The 23,168-nt window shown below is 44.6% G+C and overlaps 1 protein-coding gene across 2 annotated transcripts; it reads left to right on the top strand.

The window, feature by feature from the left end:
• Window positions 1–324: 324 nt before the first annotated feature.
• On the top strand, window positions 325–21,298 carry ctnnb1 (catenin (cadherin-associated protein), beta 1). Of its 2 annotated transcripts, XM_080857404.1 has the most exons (17): window positions 325–480; window positions 7,777–7,827; window positions 8,175–8,399; window positions 8,490–8,743; window positions 8,847–9,085; window positions 9,213–9,414; window positions 9,676–9,820; window positions 10,171–10,274; window positions 10,400–10,429; window positions 10,618–10,956; window positions 11,043–11,201; window positions 12,193–12,312; window positions 12,472–12,622; window positions 19,250–19,371; window positions 19,577–19,637; window positions 20,054–20,277; window positions 20,477–21,298. In XM_080857404.1, exons 2-16 carry the CDS (start codon window positions 7,815–7,817, stop codon window positions 20,257–20,259), a joined length of 2,370 nt encoding a protein of 789 aa, XP_080713530.1. In that variant the 5' UTR covers window positions 325–480; window positions 7,777–7,814; the 3' UTR covers window positions 20,260–20,277; window positions 20,477–21,298. The 2 variants fall into 2 exon arrangements, with proteins under 2 accessions (XP_080713530.1, XP_080713531.1); XM_080857405.1 differs by lacking the exon at window positions 10,400–10,429.
• The last annotated feature ends 1,870 nt before the right edge of the window (window positions 21,299–23,168 follow it).

The following is a 23,168-nucleotide window of genomic DNA, read 5'->3' as shown; positions in this document are numbered from 1 at the left end:
ACAATCAAGTTGCACATCGCTGAAGAGACGTAACTTAATGAATAGGCAAGTCGCTCACATCACAGCTGTATCCCTACGCATACGGCAATACAATTTTTTTTTTTTTTTACAAATATTTTATCTTTTACCTGATATATACATATGAGAAATAGAAATGGACGTTATAGACATAATGCAAATATTTTTCTGTGGTTTGGTGATCAGTTTTGTGGTACTGTTTAAAAAAAGGGTATCTATTTTATTCAGCGGCGGCAGGATACAGCAACCGCAAGAGTTGTTATAATGGCTTGCACAGAATGAGACGCCATCTTCCCTCCCCTCACACCCTAGCAGAGCAACATTGGTGTGCGGAGATTCTTCTTTAACAGCGGCTGGAGGTGGAGTAACCTATTAGTGGCGATTTGTTGGTTTTCTCTGTTTTTAACAAAAGCCACTGTCTTGAACAGCTGACGGGCAAACGGATATACTTATTTTTCTTGGGTGAGTTTAAGAAGAAATGACGTTCGTGTATTTTCTGAAGATTTGTGTTCACATGGTCGCTAACATTAGTGATCTTGCTAGCAACATATTGCTGTAGACCAGCTAAACCACGTAACGTTAGCTAGTCGGCTTTGATATTTTGTATCCAGCGATAGCTGTAGCTTGTTAGCTTATTTCGACTAACTGTATACTTAATCTGTAGATGATCTTATTTTGGGCGCTCTTTAGTGATTGTTTGGAGTGGGTCCGTGTAGTAGTTGAAGGCTTCATTGACTTTATTAGCGAATAATTATTTCGGTAGGGCTTTTTAACGTGTTTGCCTCATACCTTGAGTTGTAAATATAATGATGTCTTGCCATCAGGAAAATGGTTGGTGTTGTATTCGTAGGGTACGTTAGCCACTCTCATCTGCTTATTCGTTTTATCTTAACTTCGGAGACCTTTAAAATTGGGCAAGTCAATTGCGCGGCGTTGAGTGGAACTGTTACATTACTGCTTTCAATTTAACATTAATTGACGACCTGATAAGTTGTATATGAGCATTTGTGGTGGGTCGAAACGGTTAGGTTTACTTAAGTTATGAACGCTGGCTATCCCTAGGTACGTTGATATCTTTATTACATCCCTTGCATCGTTGGGTTATGTAAAAGTTTCAGTATTATAGCTACCTTGCTATCTCATTCTTATTACATTCTTATTAGCAAACTCGGTGCTTCACAATAGCCAGCGAGAGTTAACGTTAACGTTTCCCACGTTAACGTTAGGTGGGGGTTAACATTTCTCGAACTTTAAATAAACGTTTACCGCAATTTATCCTCAAATGACTAACCTTTGGCATGTAACTTTAGCTATCGTTCTAGCTAGGTGTTAACTGCCTTAAAGGAAGACTGGTTGGCTAGTGTTACTTGTAAGTACTACTGGGCTAACATTACGTGTGGCCAGCCGAAACATCTTTGTGTACACTCCTTGAGGATGGAGTGGGTAACTTGGTGGGTACGAGAAGTTGGTAGACAGCAGGATTTAACTTTCTGCGGTGGTTCAGGCACTAACTGCGATACAGCGCCAGGGACTGCTACATCAGTCACACATTTTCATTTTTTGTGTGTGTTTATGCAGTAGCAAAACTTTTTTTAATTAGCGTGAAAAGACACTTTATCTGACACTGTGTATTGTTAGCTGACTAGCTAGTTCTCAAAACTATAGCCATCTAGCTAAGTGACTAATGTTAAAAGGTAAAACCATGCAGTAACGTTACCTCGTAAAATTGTAACTGTTATTTAAAAAATATATAAAATCATATGGGAATACATTTTCCAGGTTGTTTTACACGGTTGTGTTTGGCACATGCCTTTGAAATCCTTGTCCATGTATTTTGCTACCGATCCGTCACCATTGCTTTTGGGAATATGCAAAGTTAAGCTTACGTTATAACTTTGTTGTTTGTTTGAATGCCCGTCGATGCAGGTTTTCCATGTGTACCATTTACTTATTGAAGGGGACAAAGGGATACAAAATGCTTGGGCCGATGTGGTTGGAAAGGAAGTTGAGGAGGAGCCTGTATTGAAATCTGACTTAGTTTGCACTGGTAGCGGTAACTTGTAAAGGGAGCCGAGGTCGTGATCGAGACTTGCCTGTGGGGGTGGGGACTCGCTGAAACGTTCCGATCTTGGTAAAGCACCATGTCTAGGCGTGCAAAACATTAACGTGGAGGGTGGTTCAGGAAATACCCCCATATGTTTTATGTTTTCCTGCTCTTTTAAATATACGAATAGAGCTAGCAGCTGGGCGAGGTAGAGGGCAATGCCACGGCTCCACTTAGTCCCATATTCGCATTAGATATTCACCAATCCATTTAATTTCGATTCCGATCAGTTCTATCCATATCAGAGATGTTTTCTTGCATATTATCATTATTATAATTCTTATTGATATTTTGTGTAGAGTTAGCAAACCGCCCATCACTTGTTAAAAGAGCACAAATGCATTAAATGTATTCTAAAGCAATTCATTTGAAGTATTTTTTTAATGTATAAAAATTTGGTACTGCAAATTTGGTACTACTAAATGGTTATTTGCGTGAGTAAGGCCAGTACCAAATGCATGCATGAATTTAGAAAGGGACGTTTATTTTGATCTCCGTGCAAGGCGAATGGCTGAATAAACAGTTGAATGCAGCGATATGCTTTAAATGTTATGTCCTGCTCGAACACTATGTACAATTTCACAACAGAAGAATACACGTCAGAAGAACATGAATTAAGAATGACTTTATTTCAACAAGATAACGGTTAGTGATCCAGCCAGGTCATGAATGGCATTGTCAAGGAAATGGCCTTCCTCCAGCTAACTTCACCACGGTCATCAAGCCATCTGATCACGCACCTGGCACCAAAGCAGTGGCAGTGGGTGACCGACTGTGTATATAACTTAATACCACAATCAAGAAGCCAGATGAAGTGGGGCTACCGAGCTTAAAGAATCTGAAAATCCTACATGTCTCATTGGCTCTGTTTTCATCTTCCTGATTCCCCAGTTTATAATATAGTGCACCTTAGTGGAGACGTTCAGGCATCAATATTATTTTAGGTTTGTTAAAATTAGCCTATAGATGAATATGGACACAATCACATGTTAAGTTGTAATTTTCTAATGAGCAAGTAATCATATTGTACGTGAATCAGAGAAATCTAATGCCTACTCAGACCATTTAATAATATCAGTGTCGGTGCAGACACCGATCCATGCATGACATCGATGCAACACTAGTTCTCATTGCCTCTCCATCGAAGCCTAACATTTCTTACACTGAGATGTTATGAGCTTGGCATTGTACATCAGCATTTTTATGGTGGTTGTAGTCCACCTTTAACTGCTAAATTAACAACTCTTTCTGCACATTTATGTTTCCAGTTGAATTGTGAATGGTGGTTTATCGTTTTGGTTGTTGAGTTGTGTCAATTTGTCACACTGAGCATTTGTTCACCTCAGTTGTGAACACTTCGATACCGGGAAACACTGATGCGTAGTTCCATGGCTTTTCAATATGCCGGCATTACCACGTTTTACTATTGAGGCACTGGTATGGCGCATTGGAAAACGTTAGTTCAGACATAACAAACCAGTGTCTTGCAAACTAGGGCTGTTTTTTCCCCATATTGGAACTGGGTAAATACTACACATTTGCTGTATAGCTAAATGAAAACAGTGTGTTCAAAAGGCTTTAAATGATTAACCTCATGAAATTACATTTTGCATTTACCCTTTGCATTTGTTGGTATGTAGGCTATGTTTGTGGATGGATGATTTCTGGAAAGCTAGGTAACTGTTGAATCACTCACTCCGATCCCATCCGATTCTCTCCATGGGGTCTCCATGGGGGGTTAACTGCTCTATCTCAAAGCACATGGCAGTGACATATCTAGATCTTGGCCGCGTCAGTTCAAATCAAATGCGGAATGTTTACATCTGCTACCGTTGATTATACAGTAAATACGTTGTGAAATGAAACAAAATCACACCACAGTTAAAGTTGTATTAGTATTGATTGATTCACATCGATATGAATGGATTACATGACTAACAACTGGTGGAAAAGTAATATGAAAATATTTGTTCACTGAATTAGCGCGTTCTGTCCCAAACAGTTGCGTTCCAGTTTCAAAGTTTCAGTTTCGGTTTCAGTATTTCAACGTGAATGAGAGGGAGCACAAGAACTGAGCGTCTAGCAGCGATTATCATATCATAGACATATATGATGCATGTATGTCTGTGGGCACGATCTCAAGCACGTGCAAAAGTTGTTGTTGTCCAATTTGAATCTAGATTCGAGAGACACATGCGCGCCCAGTCCAATTCCCAGCGGAATAGAATCGTGTATCCAGGGGTTTACATCGGAGTCCAGTCGGACTCAAGTCGGACACAATGAATCTAGATTTTGGGAGACACATGTGTCCAATCTCCAATTTAAATCGGACTGAAATCGGAAATTGGACACATGTGTCCACACTGATATTGAGCCAGTGTTGAAGAAACCAAGCACCCTGGGCTTTTATTACCCCCATTTGGATAAAGCACAACCCAAATCATCTTTTTGGATATTCTGTGATGTGGCATTGATATTATCAAGTATTATACATAAAGCAACATTTGGCTGAGTAATCATTTTCTGGTACATTGCCCACATTAGCTGGGCAACTAATAAGAACTTGCTGTTAAAAGTGTCTTGTTGGTGTCCTTAGTGAGGCCAGTGTTTGCATTACAGTGAAATGTAAAATACATGACTAACATTAGTCTTTTGCCAACTGTAATGTGGGACAAGCAAATGTCCAATGTGTACATTTTGTCTGCAGGTCATTGTGAGTAAACACCGCCTGTGTCTTTCAGTGTGATTGTGCAGACGAGGCTGTGAAGGGTTACCTAGCAAATCCAAACACTACGCCATCCACCCAATGAAATGGCTGGATTTCAGCCTGGCATTTTGAATTGAAATACGAAGTGCCAATGTGATTATACCATGAACCGAACGTGTTTTGTGATGAGGCTAACAGTCTGTCAAACCACTTACCAATGTGAGTTTTGATATGGTGCATTTTCCTCGAATCCGTTCATGCTAAGGGCTCTGATACATTGGATGCCGTTTAAAGTCTGTGCTGATTGAGTGGAAATAAGGTCTAGGAGCTCTTTGGTGTAGAAATCACCAGATTGTAATCAGGTGCTGTTAGCCTGAAATAGTTGAAGTGGTCTGGCTGAGGACATGTGTATTCTGAGCAGTTGGGTTGAGTGGCCTGTCTGCTGAATAGTTGGCAGTATTCAGGGTGTGTTGGGGGTGGCAGGGTCTTTGCTATTGTTTTGAGTTCAGCAGTTGAGCAGAGGGTTCATAGGGCCCTGGCTGCTGACTCTTCACATTCCTGTAGTGCCACAGCTGCCGGGAGGCGGCTTAAACCCGGCCATGCGGGCGTCTAATGCTGGCACACAGAGCAGCTGTGGGCACGCTTTCATTGACATGCGGGCCAAATCATTCCCCTTTTTTGTAAGGCAAGTAGGTTTAAAATATGAAAAAGTTAGTAGGAATGGGCTAACCACGGCTTAGTTACATTACAGAAATGTGGCCATTGGCATAATGTAGCCCCTGCGTTGGGCTGTGGGCTTCTTTGGATGAAAGGGTGTGCCTAGTGACTGCTACGTATGAAATGAATACTGTGGTGAGAGTCTGAAGCATTTCCACATGAGTTGGTGGTGGTGCTGGGCTCCAGCTCTGTCTCCGGCTCCCGCTGGTGAATAAATGAGGGCTCCAGCCATGGCCTGCTTTCCAGCGGTTCTTGTGACTCAAGTTGGAGGATATGGAAGGAGGCCAAAAGCTTGATAATTGGCTCCTTCGTGGCATGCAAGTCAGACAGTGGAAAAACAATGAGCGTGAGGCTTTAATGATTTTGGTGTAGTTAGACTGCGGTTCATTCACAGCTGTGTGTAGTGGAAGAACTGGTGAGGGGTGTGTGTGTGTGCTACTGTCTTTTACAGAAAAATGTGCTGTCTTCTAGCCATGGCTTCTGCCAGGCAGGCCTATGCAGTTTATGGGATGTATTGCAGTGTTACACTGTCTTTTAGTTATTGTGAGCTACAACTCAAACTTAAACTTTGTGATTGTCATTTAAAAAAGAAACATACAGCTGTTTAGCGAGGAACTATTTCTCTTATGAACTTCATCTTGATAACTGGGTCAGGTAACATAACCTGCAAATTAGTAGCTGTGTGTGCTTGCTTGGGTTATGTGTGGAACATTGATGGGATCTCACATCAGTGTTACATTTGTAGCATTAAAGAGGCACTTGATGTTTGTAACAGGGATGTGGGGAATACAGTCATTTCCTAAGTTTCCCTTGGGATAAATAAGTATCTATCCTATCTATCTATCCATCCATCTATCTCTATCTATCGAGAAAGTGGAGATGTATAAATGTACAGTGCGGTAATAACATGGCTCTTTAGCCCATAGAAGAGCAGACTGGTTCTTAAAAGGTTAACAAGTTCAACCAATTCCGAACTGGTACTAAAACGTAGTTTGTGTTAGTGGAAAGGGGGGTGCTGGCCTGACATCAGGTTCAGTCTTTCAGCATTACTGAGAGCTGGGACTCACAGCTTTTTACTGTAGTCGACAGGAGTTTTGGAACTGAACTTAAAACACAAATCTGTATAGTTTCCTCATGTGGAATGTGGAGTGTCTGTTTAGGGCTGTTTGGAAACAAGCATGAGGAGAGTGAGAGAGAGCCTTGAGATGAGAAGAGTGTGAAACTCTAAAGAGATGGTGATGGTAGGGGGTGGGGTGTTTATAGTGTGTGCTGGCCCCTGGGCAGGATGACTCACTGCAGGCCATTGGAATGAGGTGCTGATGGTGGGGGAAGGGGAAGGGGGAAGGACGACCTTTAGGTGAAGGCCTAACAGAAGACCTCAACTCCAACTGCCTGAACCGGCAATTCCCTTAGTGTGAAGGCACCATTGTTACCTTATTAAGCAGAGCTGCTGGATGTTGGCTGCCTGTTTGGATTCAGTCTCTTGGTAGTCTATACAACAGACTTTTGAGCTGTATTTTGTGGCTTCATTTGAAAATGGAATTGTCATTTTGAGTCTTGTAATGGTGTGTATGTATGTGAGATGACTGGGAGGATGTGAATGCACCTCTGGCTAATCTCTGTGATCAGGGGAAGTCTGCTCTGCTCTGCTCTCTGCTGTCTGACACACTCACTGGCTCATTGTGTGTTCAGTCCTTCAGCAGGAAATGGAGATTGGCCTCTCGGGCTGCCATCATTGTGGCTCTTGCGGGAAAATAACTGAACAGTAATTGGAAACTGTAATTTGAAGCCGTTTCCATAAAACTGATCTCAAGATAGAATTGATCCCTACAGGTGTTTTTTTTTTAAATTTTTTATATAAAGTTAGCTAGCAGGGTGTAGGTTGACTGATTTAAAGCTGCTGTTGAATGCCTTGAGTCACTAGTTTTGATCTGCAACACAGCTCAGGATTTGTAGTAGGTTATGAATGCCCAAAGAATAAGTAGGTTAATTATGTGCTTATTTAGACAGGATTTTAGATTAGGTTTTTAATGAAGTTTTCCACTTGTGTCTGGTGTCAGCTCTACTTGTGTTGTGTGGTTATTTGAACATGAAGGACATGACTAATCCCACGGTGGCCCCAGTGCTGACTGTAATGTATGTCACAGTATGTAAATGTGCCCCTCTTGTGTTGGTGATGTCTGTAAGTGCTGTGTTGCTTCAGTGGTTGACTGCTGCTTTCTCTTCTCAGATTAGGAAGCTGTGCTGGCTGCAGGCTGTGAGAGGAACATGGCTACCCAATGTGAGTACCCCTCCTGTGAGTCGTGCCCTCCCCCCTCTTTCCTCCCTTTCACACTAGTGTCTGCACAATGACTTGAATGAATTGCCATCTTTGATCAATACTTGCTGAATGAATCCTTCTGATTTGAAGCTCCCAAATCAAAACAGAAATATGAAAATCAGTTCTAGAGGCAAGGGGTGGCTCTGTCAGTTGTATATCAATGTTTAGTAGTTAGAGTAATGTAATTTTTATAAAGTTTTATATTACAGCTGTTGTCTTGTAATGGTATGTCGAACTCCCAATAAGTAAGTTGTACTCCCATATGAAGTGTTAGTGACGTCCTAACCTCCTGCTGCCTCTCCCCACAGCGGATCTGATGGAGCTGGACATGGCTATGGAGCCGGACCGCAAGGCTGCAGTCAGCCACTGGCAGCAGCAGTCCTACCTGGACTCAGGCATCCACTCTGGGGCCACCACCACGGCACCCTCTCTCAGCGGGAAGGGCAACCCAGAGGAGGATGATGTGGACAACCAGGTTCTGTACGAGTGGGAGCAGGGCTTCAACCAGTCCTTCTCTCAGGACCAAGTGGCAGGTAGGATTCTGGTGCATAGTCCTCTGCAGTCTACCTTTCCATATCAGCAAAGTTTGAAGGAAAACGGCACTGACATGTTTGTTTCCTCAGATATGGATGGGCAGTATGCCATGACGCGGGCACAGAGGGTGCGGGCGGCCATGTTCCCTGAGACGCTGGATGAAGGCATGCAGATCCCCTCCACACAATTTGACAGCACCCACCCCACCAACGTGCAGAGGCTGGCTGAGCCCTCTCAGATGCTTAAACATGCCGTGGTCAACCTCATCAACTACCAGGATGACGCTGAGCTGGCAACACGTGCTATCCCTGAGCTCACCAAGCTCCTAAATGACGAGGACCAGGTACATATAAACACACATGCACCCATTCAACCGCGTTAAACACGCTGACTCTCTGAGTGCTGGAGTTGATTCTGTATCTGAAACACACATTTTGCTTCCCCAGGTGGTGGTGAACAAGGCAGCAGTCATGGTGCACCAGCTGTCCAAGAAGGAGGCGTCCCGTCATGCCATCATGCGCTCGCCACAGATGGTGTCTGCCATCGTGCGGACCATGCAGAACACGGGCGATGTGGAGACGGCTCGCTGCACCGCCGGCACACTGCACAATCTCTCCCACCACAGAGAGGGGCTGCTGGCCATCTTCAAGTCTGGCGGCATCCCTGCCCTCGTCAAGATGCTGGGGTAAAGCTTACACGTGTCCATGGTCGCTCCACTACGTTTAAACTCAGAGGGGATGTACTCAGTGGCTGCAGTGTACAGTATGGAGTGTCGGTTGGTGCTTAGTGTGATGCTCTTGTTCCTCCTTCAGTTCCCCCGTGGACTCGGTGCTCTTCTACGCCATCACAACCCTACACAACCTGCTCCTGCACCAGGAGGGCGCCAAGATGGCCGTGCGTCTGGCCGGGGGCCTGCAGAAGATGGTGGCGCTGCTCAACAAGACTAACGTCAAGTTCCTGGCCATCACCACAGATTGCCTTCAGATCCTGGCCTATGGCAACCAAGAGAGCAAAGTAAGAATCCTTTCTTAAATGGCTGCAATTGGGGGGGCACTTGGCGCAAGCAGTAGCCCCGCCATATACAGGCTTAAACGCCCACGGGGACACAGGTTTGAATCCAACCCGCTTTCATTTCCCGATCCCACTCCCCACCTCTTCTCTCCACCTCATCCTATCTGATTAAAGGCCAAAAGCCCAATAACATCTTTAAATGGCTGCCACGGTTTGGTCTCCCATTAAGTGCGGTAGCTGATGGACCCCCTCTTCCTCTTGTAGCTCATCATTCTGGCCAGTGGAGGCCCACAGGCCCTGGTGAACATCATGAGGACCTACACCTACGAGAAGCTCCTGTGGACCACCAGCAGAGTCCTTAAAGTACTCTCCGTCTGCTCCAGTAACAAACCTGCCATCGTTGAGGCCGGTAAGTTCCCCAGGAATACAATGAGCTGCCTTCGGGTTCGAATACACATAAGCGTCTTTTTACAGGCGCAGACGCTTCAGTAAGGCCTTGGCAAAGTGCAGCGGCCCCAAAACAGCCTGGTGTATAGACTTTTCACAGCTAATAATAAATCACTCCGCGATGAAAGTGCATTCAAAATTCTTATAATTCCGAACCAAGACGTTGACAATGGAACAATTTTTTGTTGCGGAGAAACAATGCGAAATAAACCATTTTTAAAAAAAAACGCGTATGTGTATTCGAACCCTTCCTCATTCCCTGCATAGTGGTGTATGTGAGCACTAACCTGCTGTGCTGATTGGTTGTTGCAGGAGGCATGCAGGCTCTGGGGCTGCACCTGACGGACCCCAGCCAGCGCCTGGTGCAGAACTGTCTGTGGACCCTCAGGAACCTGTCAGATGCCGCCACCAAACAGGTAAGCCCCCGCCTCCTGCACCTGTCCAGCCTGCACGCACCTCGTCCTCTTGTGCACTTTCCTCCCTATTCTTCCACTCTACATGAGACTTCTCTTTCTGTCTCCCCAATCTTTCCATGGAGAAGACGACCTTAGCTGAAGTAGATGTGATGCAGGTAAACAGTAGCCATTCCTGCCTTTTTCACTCGGGGTCACCTGCTTACAACTGATCCTTAGCAGACCCCGAACTTAGCTTAAAGAACATCAACAACAACAACATTGATTATGAGACTAACTTATTTGAACTTTAGTGGGTTTTGAAGTGTCAGAGGCTGATGGCTTTGCTGTTGTGTGTTCTGTTCAGGAGGGCATGGAGGGTCTGCTGGGCACGCTGGTGCAGCTGCTGGGCTCAGACGACATCAACGTGGTGACGTGTGCGGCGGGCATCCTGTCCAACCTTACCTGCAACAACTACAAGAACAAGATGATGGTGTGCCAGGTGGGCGGCATTGAGGCGCTGGTGCGCACAGTGCTGCGTGCCGGCGACCGCGAGGACATCACAGAGCCTGCCATCTGTGCCCTGCGCCACCTCACCTCGCGCCATCAGGACGCTGAGATGGCCCAGAATGCCGTGCGACTGCACTACGGCCTGCCCGTGGTGGTCAAGCTGTTGCACCCACCATCACACTGGCCCCTCATTAAGGTGAGTTAACCTCTGCGCTGGCTTTTCTTCTCGAGTCTTATCATCTGCCTTAAGAACATTAAGAGGTTAGTTTTTGTCCTCCTCAGGCCACCGTAGGACTGATCCGCAACCTGGCACTGTGTCCTGCCAACCATGCTCCTCTGCGAGAGCAGGGTGCCATCCCACGCCTGGTGCAGCTCTTGGTGAGGGCACATCAGGACACCCAAAGACGTACCTCCATGGGCGGCACGCAGCAGCAGTTTGTGGTGAGTGGAAGGCTTCTGCTCAGGGCTGGATGGATGGGGAGCTGAGCAGTCACGTTACTGGTGTGTGTTCAGAAGGAGGGTTGAAGTCATGTTAATGGTGTGTGTTCAGTAGGAGGGTTGAAGTTAGGGCTAAACGATTAATTGCATTTGCGGTTTAATCACGATATGATGAGACGCGATTTTCAAACTGCAACTTAAATAAAAAGCGCTTTTTTTTTTTTTTTTTTTTTTTTTTGTAAGATGGAAAATTTTGCACACAGTGATTTAAAGCAGCATAACGGATCACTTGCTAATCACGAACGAGATGCTAGTGGCTCAAATTAGCAAAATCTCTTTAAATGTGCTTACTTTGACACTATGACCAACTGTTAGTCAACAACTGTCCTAACAGTCAAACATCAAGCAAGTGCAACACAAGACGGCAAATAAGCTACTTACTAGTTTGGCAGACAGTAAAAACCAGGCGGCTTCAGGCACACCTACATAACGCAGTCATTTGGTATGGTATGGTATGGCAATGGCACAGAGGCGATTCTCCATATTAAAAGTCATTGTAGTGCCCCAATTTTCAAAGCTGTTATTTTAAGGTAAAACTGCTTATCCTAACCCTGAAGTACAATTACTGCAAAAGGACAATTTAAAAAGTGCATGCCTTGTGTTTATACTTGACTTTGTTTAAATTACTTAAATGCACAGTGGCAAAGCCACCGATTTGTTTCTGTAATGAGCAGTTAAATACAAATGTAAAATGTGGGAAAGAATATTTCACACTAAATGTATCTAATATTGTGTCATATTTAAATCATGCAGTTAGTTAGAGAAAAAAAGAGGATAACATTTTAAAAAATCGCATATCGAATCGCAATCGCAATATTTCGGGGGAAAATCGCAATTAGATTATTTTCCCAAATCGTTCAGCCCTAGTTGAAGTCATATTAATACTGTGTTTATCAGGAGGGTTGAAGTCATGTTAATGGTGTGTGTTCCTCAGGAGGGCGTCCGCATGGAGGAGATCGTGGAGGGCTGCACAGGAGCGCTGCACATCTTGGCTAGAGACATCCACAACAGAATCGTCATCCGGGGACTCAACACCATTCCACTCTTTGTCCAGGTATGTCTGCAAAGGCTACACCCATGCCAGGTCACAATGCTCCTGTGCCTTTGGGTGCAGTAGGATTCAGTCATCAAGCAAGATTTAACTTGTACACCCAGCACATATTTGTACCGTTAAAGTTGCTCTGCCCTGATTGTGCCCCTGTGTGTCGTGCAGCTGTTGTACTCTCCCATTGAGAACATCCAGCGTGTGGCTGCTGGGGTCTTGTGTGAGCTGGCCCAGGACAAAGAGGCAGCCGAGGCCATTGAGGCTGAGGGAGCCACCGCCCCCCTCACAGAGCTGCTGCACTCCAGGAACGAGGGTGTTGGTAAGTTCCACTTTAAATGCTCAGTATCCCAGGTCCAGCACACTGAGGTGCTATGCACACGAAGTCTAGGGCCTCCGAATCGGATTTACTTTTCACACCAATCGAATCTTTTAATTTCGTAAATACGGAGGCTGGCAACGAGAGATTTGCGTAAACACGGAGGCAGCAGATTGCGGTGAACCGACTGTAGTACATACCTCACGCCTGTGGGTGGCGCTTTAGCGCTTTATTTACACAACTGAAAAAACGTGAAAAACCAAGAAGAAGAGACTCAAAAGCACAAGGTAAAGGAAGCAGCAAACGGATAAACAAATTACACAAGACATTCAAGCTCCAATTAACAACATTACATTACGATGGTTAATAAAATCAGTGGTCAGACTAAAGGATATGCGAAAATGAATTATTTTTTCTATTGATAATAAAGAGTTTGGAACAGTAACATGACATGTCTGTCATCCCATCTCCCATGATGCATTGCTCCGAGCATTTTACATACATTTATGAATAAAAAAGCAAATTAAATCGCTGGCCAATTTATATTTGTGGTCATGAAAGTTATGTTACGTCTGAATAAGAAGAATTAGATCAAGATAGGGGGCTAATCAAAAATCAGAAGACTGGGTTAATGTTAGTGAATTCGAGGCCCACCATGAGTGAGATTTTGAGGGAGAACAAGTTATTTATATACTGGTTGGAGATGGCGGAAAAGATCACGTGGGGCAGTGACGTCATCAGGTTGCGTGAAACCGTGCAGACGAACACCAGCCCCCGTACCGATTCAAATCTACTCACTTTCTACCCCGGACTGCGATCGTTGCAGAAACGAGGTGCGGATAGAGAGTGTTCGTATGGATGATAGGGCTATCTGTATTAGCTATCCGTATCAGTTTGACAAACTAGGCTCCATGTAAACGACACTTGAATGATGTCCAGACCTAATTGGAGATTTGGTGTAAATACTGGGGTTTCCACAAACACTCATCTTGGGCGGGCTGCCCAGGTATATTAACAACTGCCAACATATTTGGCGATCCTTTTTGGCAATTTTAGTTTTAAATCAGTCACACGTGAAGGCCATCCGTGATGGGTTAACTAGTAGACATCTCCCCTCATTCTAGCCCTCCGGTACGTGTTTGCTCTGCGAAGGCTCTAATGACTATCACACTTCTCTTGGTGCTATGGCCGTTAGACACACACTTACTTCCCCCAAGGTTGGACCACCAAATCTGGCATTTAGCATGGTTGGACCACCAAATCTGGCATTTAGCATGAAATGGCAATAAATAAATGTAGGAGTGTCAGGAATTGCACTTGTCTGTAGAAAATGAGGTGATGTGAAATTGCCGTCAACAGTGAGCCGAAATGCAGAGAAACTGGATTGAAGGTAGATCTCATTTCCAGTCAGTCAGTGAAGCTGCTGGCACTAGCACAGGCAGAGGCAGAGAGAGACAGCAGCAGGTTCTAATCAACTTTGTCTTACTCTTCCCAAGTGGCTAGGTGGAGGGTAGGGGTTGGATCTGTAAAATGAATATGAGCGTTAAATACTGTATTTGTTTCACACGTAGTAGACCATTTTTTTGTGGCGGCAGGTAATGCCAGCCGTTTCCGTCAGCTACCATCACAAGTACATTTCTGACCCGTGGGAAACACTGCCGTTCAAATGGGGGATTGCAAAAGCTCCTGGCACAACATTTTAAAGTTGTCATTTGAAGATCCCAACAATTGCACACATTACAGGGCATTATAGGAGGAAGAGAGGCAGATGCAAGACTGCGTTACCAAATGATTAGTGGAAGCAGAAGAGATGACACACACACACACACAGGCTGGCGGGCTGTTGATTCAGGCTGACAAATAAACTCTGAACATCTGTTACTTTCTTGGCATCACGTTTGCTGAAAAGCTTCAGTTTCACTGAGGGCTGAAATCTCACTGAAGCCTGAGCAGTGAGACTGTTGTCATCGCTGGTGTGAGAAAGTCATTTCAGTCGCACACGCTCCCAACCAAACTCATTAAATGGCATTGCTCCTCGTCTCCAATGTCATATTGAAGGGTGTGTTCTCTAAGTAGAACAGATTAAATAGGAGAATTCAGGAGTTTTTCTGGATAAGAGCAAAATCATCCATAACGTCCGTATGTGCACATGCACAGCTAGATTTACCATTGGCTTTGTTTTCAGCGCAGATGGTAATTTGTAGTTTACCTTTCCTGATAGTCATGGCTCATTCCTCCTGAGTATTGAGTAGAATTCCATGCTTTCTTGAGTATTCAGGGGTGTGATTTTTCAGTTTTTTTCCGAACTGAAAATGAGACTCTTGTGAATCATGCAGATCCGCAGAGGTTTTTTTTGGGGGGGGGGGTTTAAAGGTGCGGCCGGGTATTGGTAAGCATAATTACCGCTCATCGCTGTCAGCTGTTTTAGGAGTCATTTATAGATTTTTTTTTTTTTGGCTCCACCATTCTATCCTTGCGAAAGGTTATCTGACGTTCTGAGAATGTTGGAGATGTGGTGCGAACGTTTTCCCGTGCCCACACAGAGCTGCCAACATACACGATTTTGGCGTAGCCGATACGATTTCCAGACCACCGCTGCTACGCTTGACTTGAATATCCTACGGATTTCCCATCAAATCGATATCATTCTTCTAGCAGGCAGCCACGTGCATGGCTTGACATCCAACCAGCCCTAAAGCTCACATATAAACCTATTATGATTCGTCCCTTGCACCGGTAGGCTACTTTATTTTTTTAAATGCCGTTACCAATGTTGAACAGTGACTAGCGGTGAGGTTCGTGGCTGCTGAGGCACCGACTCTTGCAGTGTCAGATTTACAAATATGAACCGAATAGAGTAGCTTAAATCACCATTCAATTGGTAGCTTGCACATTGAACACTAGTTGTTTTTCACATCTCATATCAGCATTATTTACATACACATTGGTAAGGTACACAGTTGTTGGCAGTTGCTAGCTTGTGATGAATTCGTTTTAATATCTGGATATATGAACTCGTGAATATGAACTGTTTCATACGAAGTTGCACAGGCACCCTGAGGGTTTCTACCAGTTTCCATTATAATTGTATAGTTAAATCGAGGACACTATAGCATCAGCATGCAAATTGAACTCTTCCATTTAAATCGTTGAAGGTAATTTAAAGTGTCCTTAGCTAGCTAGTAAGCTAGCATAGCAACTATTTAACCGTAACAACCAGGAAACAACTTCAGCTGGAGTTTAATTCCTCAAAATCAGCTCACCAATTAAAAGCAGTCTTGGGTTCAAAGAGATCACAAACACTTGTATGACGTTAAATGGCTTCACATAGATATGAAACAATCCTCAGATAAATAATGTGAAATCAATGGAGCAAGGGCTATTCTGATAACAATGTAATGTTAGCGAATGAGGGGTGAGAAGCTCCCCCTTGCTAATATTTGTCTCCGCTGTTCGTCCAAAGCCAAATATATCCTCGTGATTCCAAATAGCAATTGGCTTTACATGTGAGTAGTTGATCGAGCTATCTTCTATCCCGTATTTTGAAACAAACATTTTAGCTTCAGCATTGGTCTCTTACCATTATTTATCACTTCACATTTCGATTGAGAGTCCCGTTTTCAAGCTCCCGCACGCCCCCTTCATTGAGGCAGAGATTCTGCTTTTTCACGGCGGTTTTATGTCAGAACAGCAAGTCTAAATAGCTTCTACTCAGGCCGGTGAAATACATTAACTATTCCACGGATAAAAAGGGGATATAATAAAAGTGTCTACAAATATTACAGTGGTAACAAACAATGATTAAGCAAAAGGCATGCACTTAATCCAGTTTGTGAGTGATTGCGCAATCTGAAATGAGACGCAGCTCGTCGCTGCCTCACCTCACGCGTCTCCTCTCTGTTTCACCAGGGAATGCGCAAATTCAGCGATTTTGATTATAATCCTACAGAAATTACATATATAGCACAGATCAGTAGATAAATATTAATATTTATTTTATGTTGACTAATGTTCAGCGCTTAGTGTCCAACACTTTTTTGACTATGTCTGTGTATAATTGTGTGCAACAGTACAGGCCCCCAGACCCCCCACCAAAAAAAAAAAATCGCCTCGCTCCGCTCAGCTTAGTACTTTATGAATCACAATGTTGCCAGCTCTGCAACAATCCACTCACGTGAACAGCTTCTGACGGATGATTAATGTGGTCCCTGCTCTGTAGAATAGGTGCAGGACAAAAACCTCAATAATGGCAAAAATGGCCTGAAGACTAAGTGGTTAAATGTTTTTAAATTGTGTGTGTGTGTGTGTGTGTGTGTGTGTGTGTGTAAGAAAGGGGGGGGGGGGCTTCGCCGCGTCATGGTACCTTTAGGTGCGCAGTATATTTTCCTGTTTTTTTGTCCTTTACCAATCACACCCCTGAGTATTGAGTAGAATTGACCGATCGCGAAACTCCTCCCTAGAACGGCCCTTGTCCAATCATACCTTAGCAACAGCTACTAAGAGGAGTCCGACAACTTTGAGGTCTGAGCAGCATGGTTAAACAGTGTGCTTACGGGACTTGTAGGTATGACATAACGTACCCTGAGAGATTAAAGGGACACGTCGTTTTCCCCCGCTTCCCCAAAGCCCAAAACACAGGCGCAAAGGTGCCAGCTGTGGATTAAACAGTGTGGTCACCCCACGCTCAACTCAATGATTTGCAAAATACACATATGTCTGCTCCATAGTAAATTAAGCTGCTTGCTGCCAGCTAGCTATCGCTAGGTATGATGGCTAACTATCTAGTTGAGAGAACATCCCCAAACAGTTATGGTTCATGGCAACTAGTATTATTACCATCGGAACTACATAACTTGTTTGTCCAACAAATGTGTTAATGTTTAAATAAAATTGTTAATGTTACCGTCAAAATGCTAATGTTACCGCCTGTAAAATCGCACGATGAGCTTACGTAGCTAGCCATAGCAAACGCCAGCTAGTTGCCAGGAGCTTAACATACTGCATCAATGTTGAACGAAACGTACCAAAAGGCCATTATGAACTTTTTTTTATTTAAATCTTGGTAGCATTTTGTGAATGGGCAACCTAAAAATATCAACATAACGCCGAACTAATGCCTAAATAATAATTTTCCAGCACACATGCCCCCCTCCATTGTGCATTGGACTAGTCCAGAATATGATGACGTAGTAACTAATAACGTTACTTCAAACCAAAGCAGAGGGATCTGTATACCCTGCACATTGGCCAGAAAAGTTTACAGACTCCGAGCGTTGTTCAATTGTACAGAAAGGACCAGTGCAATTACGAGGAGATTTCCCCCAGAACAAACAGGGCAGACGTTTTACAAGCACGCACTACTATTTGAACATGAAAAATGGCGAAAAAAATCCAGAGGTCCTGGCTTGTGTACAGTAAGACGAAAGACAGCGCTGATTGTTTCTGTTGTCGGCTGTTTGGTGATTGCAATAAGCAGCGGTTCTGCACTGACGGCACGAACGACTGGAAAAATGTATCAGCCTTCCTAAAAGAACACGGCAGAGAATGGAAATTCTAATATCTCTCTCTCTCTCTATCTTTCTCTCTCTCTCTCTCTCTTTCTCTCTCTCTCTCTCTCGTTTGATCTGAGTAATAAACATGTAATTTTGGCAAAGGCTGGAGAAATCTGAAACTGATTTTACTGTGGAGAGTTGAGTGGCAGTGCACTATGGCTTTATTGCGATTCTAAGAGTATTGGGATGGTTATTTGTTTTGTGTACGTGTTTCAAAAATGAGGGCCCCATGTCTATATTTTGCCTAGGGCCCCTGGCATAAGGCACAAACTGAGAGCAAACTGCTAAGTTGCTGTACTGTTCTCTAGATTGCCACCACCCTAGCTAGCTAGATATAGATACTCCCCGAGAGTGAATACGTAATAATAATACAGAATCTTTGTAGGTTATTAGCTAGCTTGAAATAGTGTATATACAGATCTTACCCAGTGGTGAAAGAACATGACAAGTCTACAAGGTTGTGTTGGTTGCATTTAATGAAGAGGTCGTGGGGGTTTCTAATTTGTATTGAGACCTGTATGCTTTTGCTTCGATTATTGTTGTGTTCCCCTTCGTTGTTAATCTTAGTATTTTGGATATATCCTTCCACTGCATATTGCAGTCCCTTTTGCCTTGATCAGGAGGATATTGCATAGGTATTACTCCAAAAATCATGACTCAGACTGACAGCTATAGCGCTTGTACCCGGTACGGTACGGTAAAACCCATGGCTTTTAGGTTGACAGTTCTGGGAATTGTGTCGGATGTAGCACCAATAACTAGGGGGCGGAGCCCTGGCGATGGGTCAATTCCATGCGTTCTTGTTTGCTGTGTAGTTTTCTGTTGTATTGCTTTTTCTAATCCATTGGCTCATCAAACAAGCTGTTGGTATAGAGGTCAGAAATGTGATCACCAACACCTTTAATGTTGAAGTCAATGTCTCCAGATCAGATGGCCTTACCTTAGTCCTCGGTCACAATTAGTTTAGTCAATGCCATTGATGTGTGTGTGTGTGTGTGTGTGTGTGCGTGCGCGCATGTATGTTGATGTTGCCCTGTGAGCTGGGCTTAACACACTCTCTTGCCTCTGTGCCCCACAGCCACATATGCCGCTGCTGTACTGTTCCGCATGTCGGAGGACAAGCCTCAGGACTACAAGAAGCGCCTGTCGGTCGAGCTCACCAGCTCCCTCTTCAGAACCGAGCCCATGACCTGGAATGAGGTAACCCACTCAGACACTACCCCATCAGTCCCAATGTGCCCTTCAAAAAGACACAAGTGTGGGGCCATGCCCTTCAGTCACCTATGGATGTATTGTACTATGCCCTTGTAGAGAAGTAGATTTTGTTGGCTTTTACGTGAGTGCAGTGTGCTGTTTCCTGTCTGATTGTGTGTGTGTGTGTGTGTGTGTGTGTGTTTCTTTCCAGACTGGAGAGCTGGGCCTGGACATGGGAGCACAAGGAGAGCCTCTGGGCTACAGACAGGACGGTGAGTCTCTCCACCTCACGCTCATCTGCATCCACACGCTAACTGGAGCTCTGGTTTAAACTGCATCACTTAACTGAACCAGTCACTAGCTGTAGGCATGCCACCTTTAGTGCTGACCACTGCCTGGCCACCCTGTGCACACCAGAGGGCTCAGAGAAGCCTGTGGTTAAGGCCCTTCACCACATTTAAGACCAGGAAGGTGGCAGTCGGCCCTCCTGCTCTTAAATGATAACACTCTTTGGACTTCATAGAGTAGGAAGTGGCAGATGAGCGAGTTGGCCTTCACACATAATCAGTTTAGACATTGAGATTAGTGGATGTGGTTGTGTGTAGTGCTTGACTGTTTGGTGGAATAGGCTTGTAACCATAGCGTGTGCTTATCCTCCCTCCATCCACCCACCCATCCACCACCCCAGACCCCAGCTACCGCTCCTACCACTCGGGCACCTACCAGGATGGCATGGCCATGGACCCCATGATGGAGCACGACATGGGTGGCCACCACCCAGGCCCAGACTACCCTGTGGACGGCTTGCCAGACCTCAGCCACGCCCACGATTTGATTGACGGCCTGCCGCCAGGTGACAGCAATCAGCTGGCCTGGTTTGATACCGACCTGTAAATACCAAGTACTTTTTAGGTAAGGAGCCCTCCCCCACTGCTTGGGCTCTCTCTGTCTGTCTGTCTGTCTGTCTGTCTGTCTGTGTGTGTGTGTGTGTGTGTGTGTGTGTGTGTGTGTGTGTGTGTGTGTGTCTGCTTCCTGCCATGCTGCCCACACACTGTGTGTGTGACCATTTGGTGGTGCAGGTGGACTAATGCTTCTTCTCCTCTCTTCACAGCTGTATCGTCTGATCTGAATGAACCTGCATTGTGATTTGGCCTGTAGAGTTGCTGGGCGGTCTCAAGAGGAGGGGGCTAGTATCTCAGAAAGTGCCTGACACACTCATTCAAGCTGAGTTTCCTATGGGAACACGTGGGGTGGGGGGGAGAAAACAAAAGAAACAAACAAAAAACTTTTGTTCTGGTCCTTGTGGGTCGGAGATTTGACCAGAAGAGGAGTCTGTGGGTGGGTGAAGAACGAAGGAAGCCCAAGAGAGGATCCTAAGAGATGGCATTTTCAACCCTAGCCTTGCCTGTATTTTTTATGACATTTTATTTTTTTTAATGATTTCTCTGTCTGTAATGGTACTTCTGTAGCTTGCTTTATGATATTGGTCTATTGTTTCTTTGTTTCCTTTTTGATTTGTTTGTTTTTTGCAGTCATTTGTATTCTTTTCATAGTGTTAAGTTCTAGTGGTGATGCTCCATCAGTTAAAGACTTTATCAAGTTTATGGTGTAGGAAACACTAATAATCATTTGAATTGTACTCTGATCAAGTGTAAACATTGTGTAGCTTTTGTATAAAAAAACAAGAATTGGCACCAGTCCAAATCTGATTTTTTTTCCTCCCCCTCCTTGCTTTAAATGATCTCACCATTTCCAGTGTCACTGAAATGTTCCAAAGGGTGTGCAATGGGTGGGGTCACTTGATTTTTTTTTTCTTTTCTTTTTGATGGTAGCTCTAGAAGGTTTTGAAAAGAACCCCTAATTATTGTAGCCTGCTGTGCTTATTGGAGACATGGTTATGACATGGCTAAACAATAAAATGGACTTAAATTTCTCTTCTGTCTCGTTTGACTTTGAATGCTTAATTGTTGGCATGTCCGTTTAAATGATTAAGGACGACTTGATTGTTAAAGTTATTCCTTTAATACATGTGCCGTATACAAAAATAAATACAAAGTACAGATTCAGCATGAGGAGTGCAATGCTTGACTTATAGCTCCAGTGTGCCTGCGTGGCCAATCCCCTGTAAGATGTCCATGGCCAGAGCTCCTACTGCAGCATCGGCCTGGGCCCTGAGTGAGTGAGTGAGCGAGAGAGAGAACACAGGTCAGAGAAGGCATCCCTTCCCATCCCATCATGGGAGTCACAAACCTAATCGGCACATTTGACCTGCTTTTCATGGTGCAAGTCTGAATATTAAGGTCTTTATGTTTAGACAGCAAGCTTCATCTTGATGGATGACTGGCCTTGTAAAGGGGTCTGATTGCACATTTCAGACTTGGTGCTGATGACTGCATTCACAAGTGAAGTTGGCAGTTTAAACTTCAACTCATGGTGTGGCTGGTCCATCTTATTCTATTTCTTTGGTTTTATACTGCTGTTCTAGCATGAGTAACTGCAACATTTATGCAGATTAAAAAAATCTGAGTTCTAAATGCTCCTGAATGCACACGTTTTCATAGTAACAAGGAAAAGGGAATTCAGTAACCCTTCTTATCTGCAACCCTATGGATTCGACTAGCACCAAGTGAAATCCAACACTAGCTTGATCACTAGTCCAAACAAAATGCTTGCTGTCTCAAATCACCTTGACATGTTTTGCTTGTGAGAATTGTCCACATATTTGTATTTGTAGAACAAATTTGCTTGGGATGAATGTATGCATGTAATTTCTGCTGTCTGATCTCCAATGAGAATCAGTTAATCAGGAATGGCTTCACTGAAAGGCTCAACCCATGCCAGATCATCACATTTGCAGGCAGCCTGTCCCTGAGCTGATCGTGAACGTGAACGCACAGCCTCTCTGACTGGGCAGCTAGGGTGGGGCCTGAGAGCCACAGAGCTCCAAAAGCAGCACATTGTTCTGAGAGCAATCTCACCCAGACTTGGCCAAAAAAGAAAAGAAAAGAAAAACAATATTGTTGAGGTTTCTTTCCCCCCCCTGGCAGGCCTGGCTGGGCGACTTCAAAGGGATGTGCTCTCATTCTTCCAACCAGAAGATGGGGGCAGGGGCTGTGGTGGCCAAACAATAGGCCAGTATCAATTCCTTTTTTTCCCCCTTTCTTTTTTGGCGGAGCCAGAGCTCAAGGAATCTTTCATTACGAGAGCGCTGCCTGGGCCCCTCCTGCCTGAATGGATCAAAGTGGAGGGCCACACTAAGAGCCCAAGACCCTGAAACCCACATGGACGGGCGGGAGGGAGGGGGCTTGGGCGATGTGTGTGCGTGTGTGTGTGTGGGGGGGGGTGTGGGGGGGGGGGGGGGGGGGGGGTGGGGGGTAAGCATGGCGGGGGAGGGGGTCTCACCTGGATTGATGGGAGAGTCTTTGGAGCAGGAGGATAAGGTTCTGACCCTCAACCGAGGACCAACAGGAACCATCTGAGGCACTCATCTACTTACACACAAACACAACACACAGAAACAAATGGGCTCAATTACCTACGACTCACTCAAAGTACAAATACATAAAAAAAACACACCATTCATATGATCACAGTACAAATGCAATGCGTAGATATTGCCAAAAGTCCTCTGAAGAGATTGCTCTTGTTTCATTTCCTGCCATGATGTCATACTGCTGACACACTTTCCAAACTCAGTGACAATGACCCAAAAACAACCAAGCCAAAACAGAATGCAACCCTGAGCGAGAGCTGGTGCGCTCTGGCCATCTGAGGGGATTAAGCCAAAGGATGGGCTTCATTCA

Source organism: Sprattus sprattus (assembly GCF_963457725.1).
Source record: "Sprattus sprattus genome assembly, chromosome: 19".
In the NCBI taxonomy this organism is placed as follows: Eukaryota; Metazoa; Chordata; class Actinopteri; order Clupeiformes; family Clupeidae; genus Sprattus; species Sprattus sprattus.
Note: the sequence above shows the minus strand (reverse complement) of the source record. Positions and strands in the feature narration are given on the sequence as shown.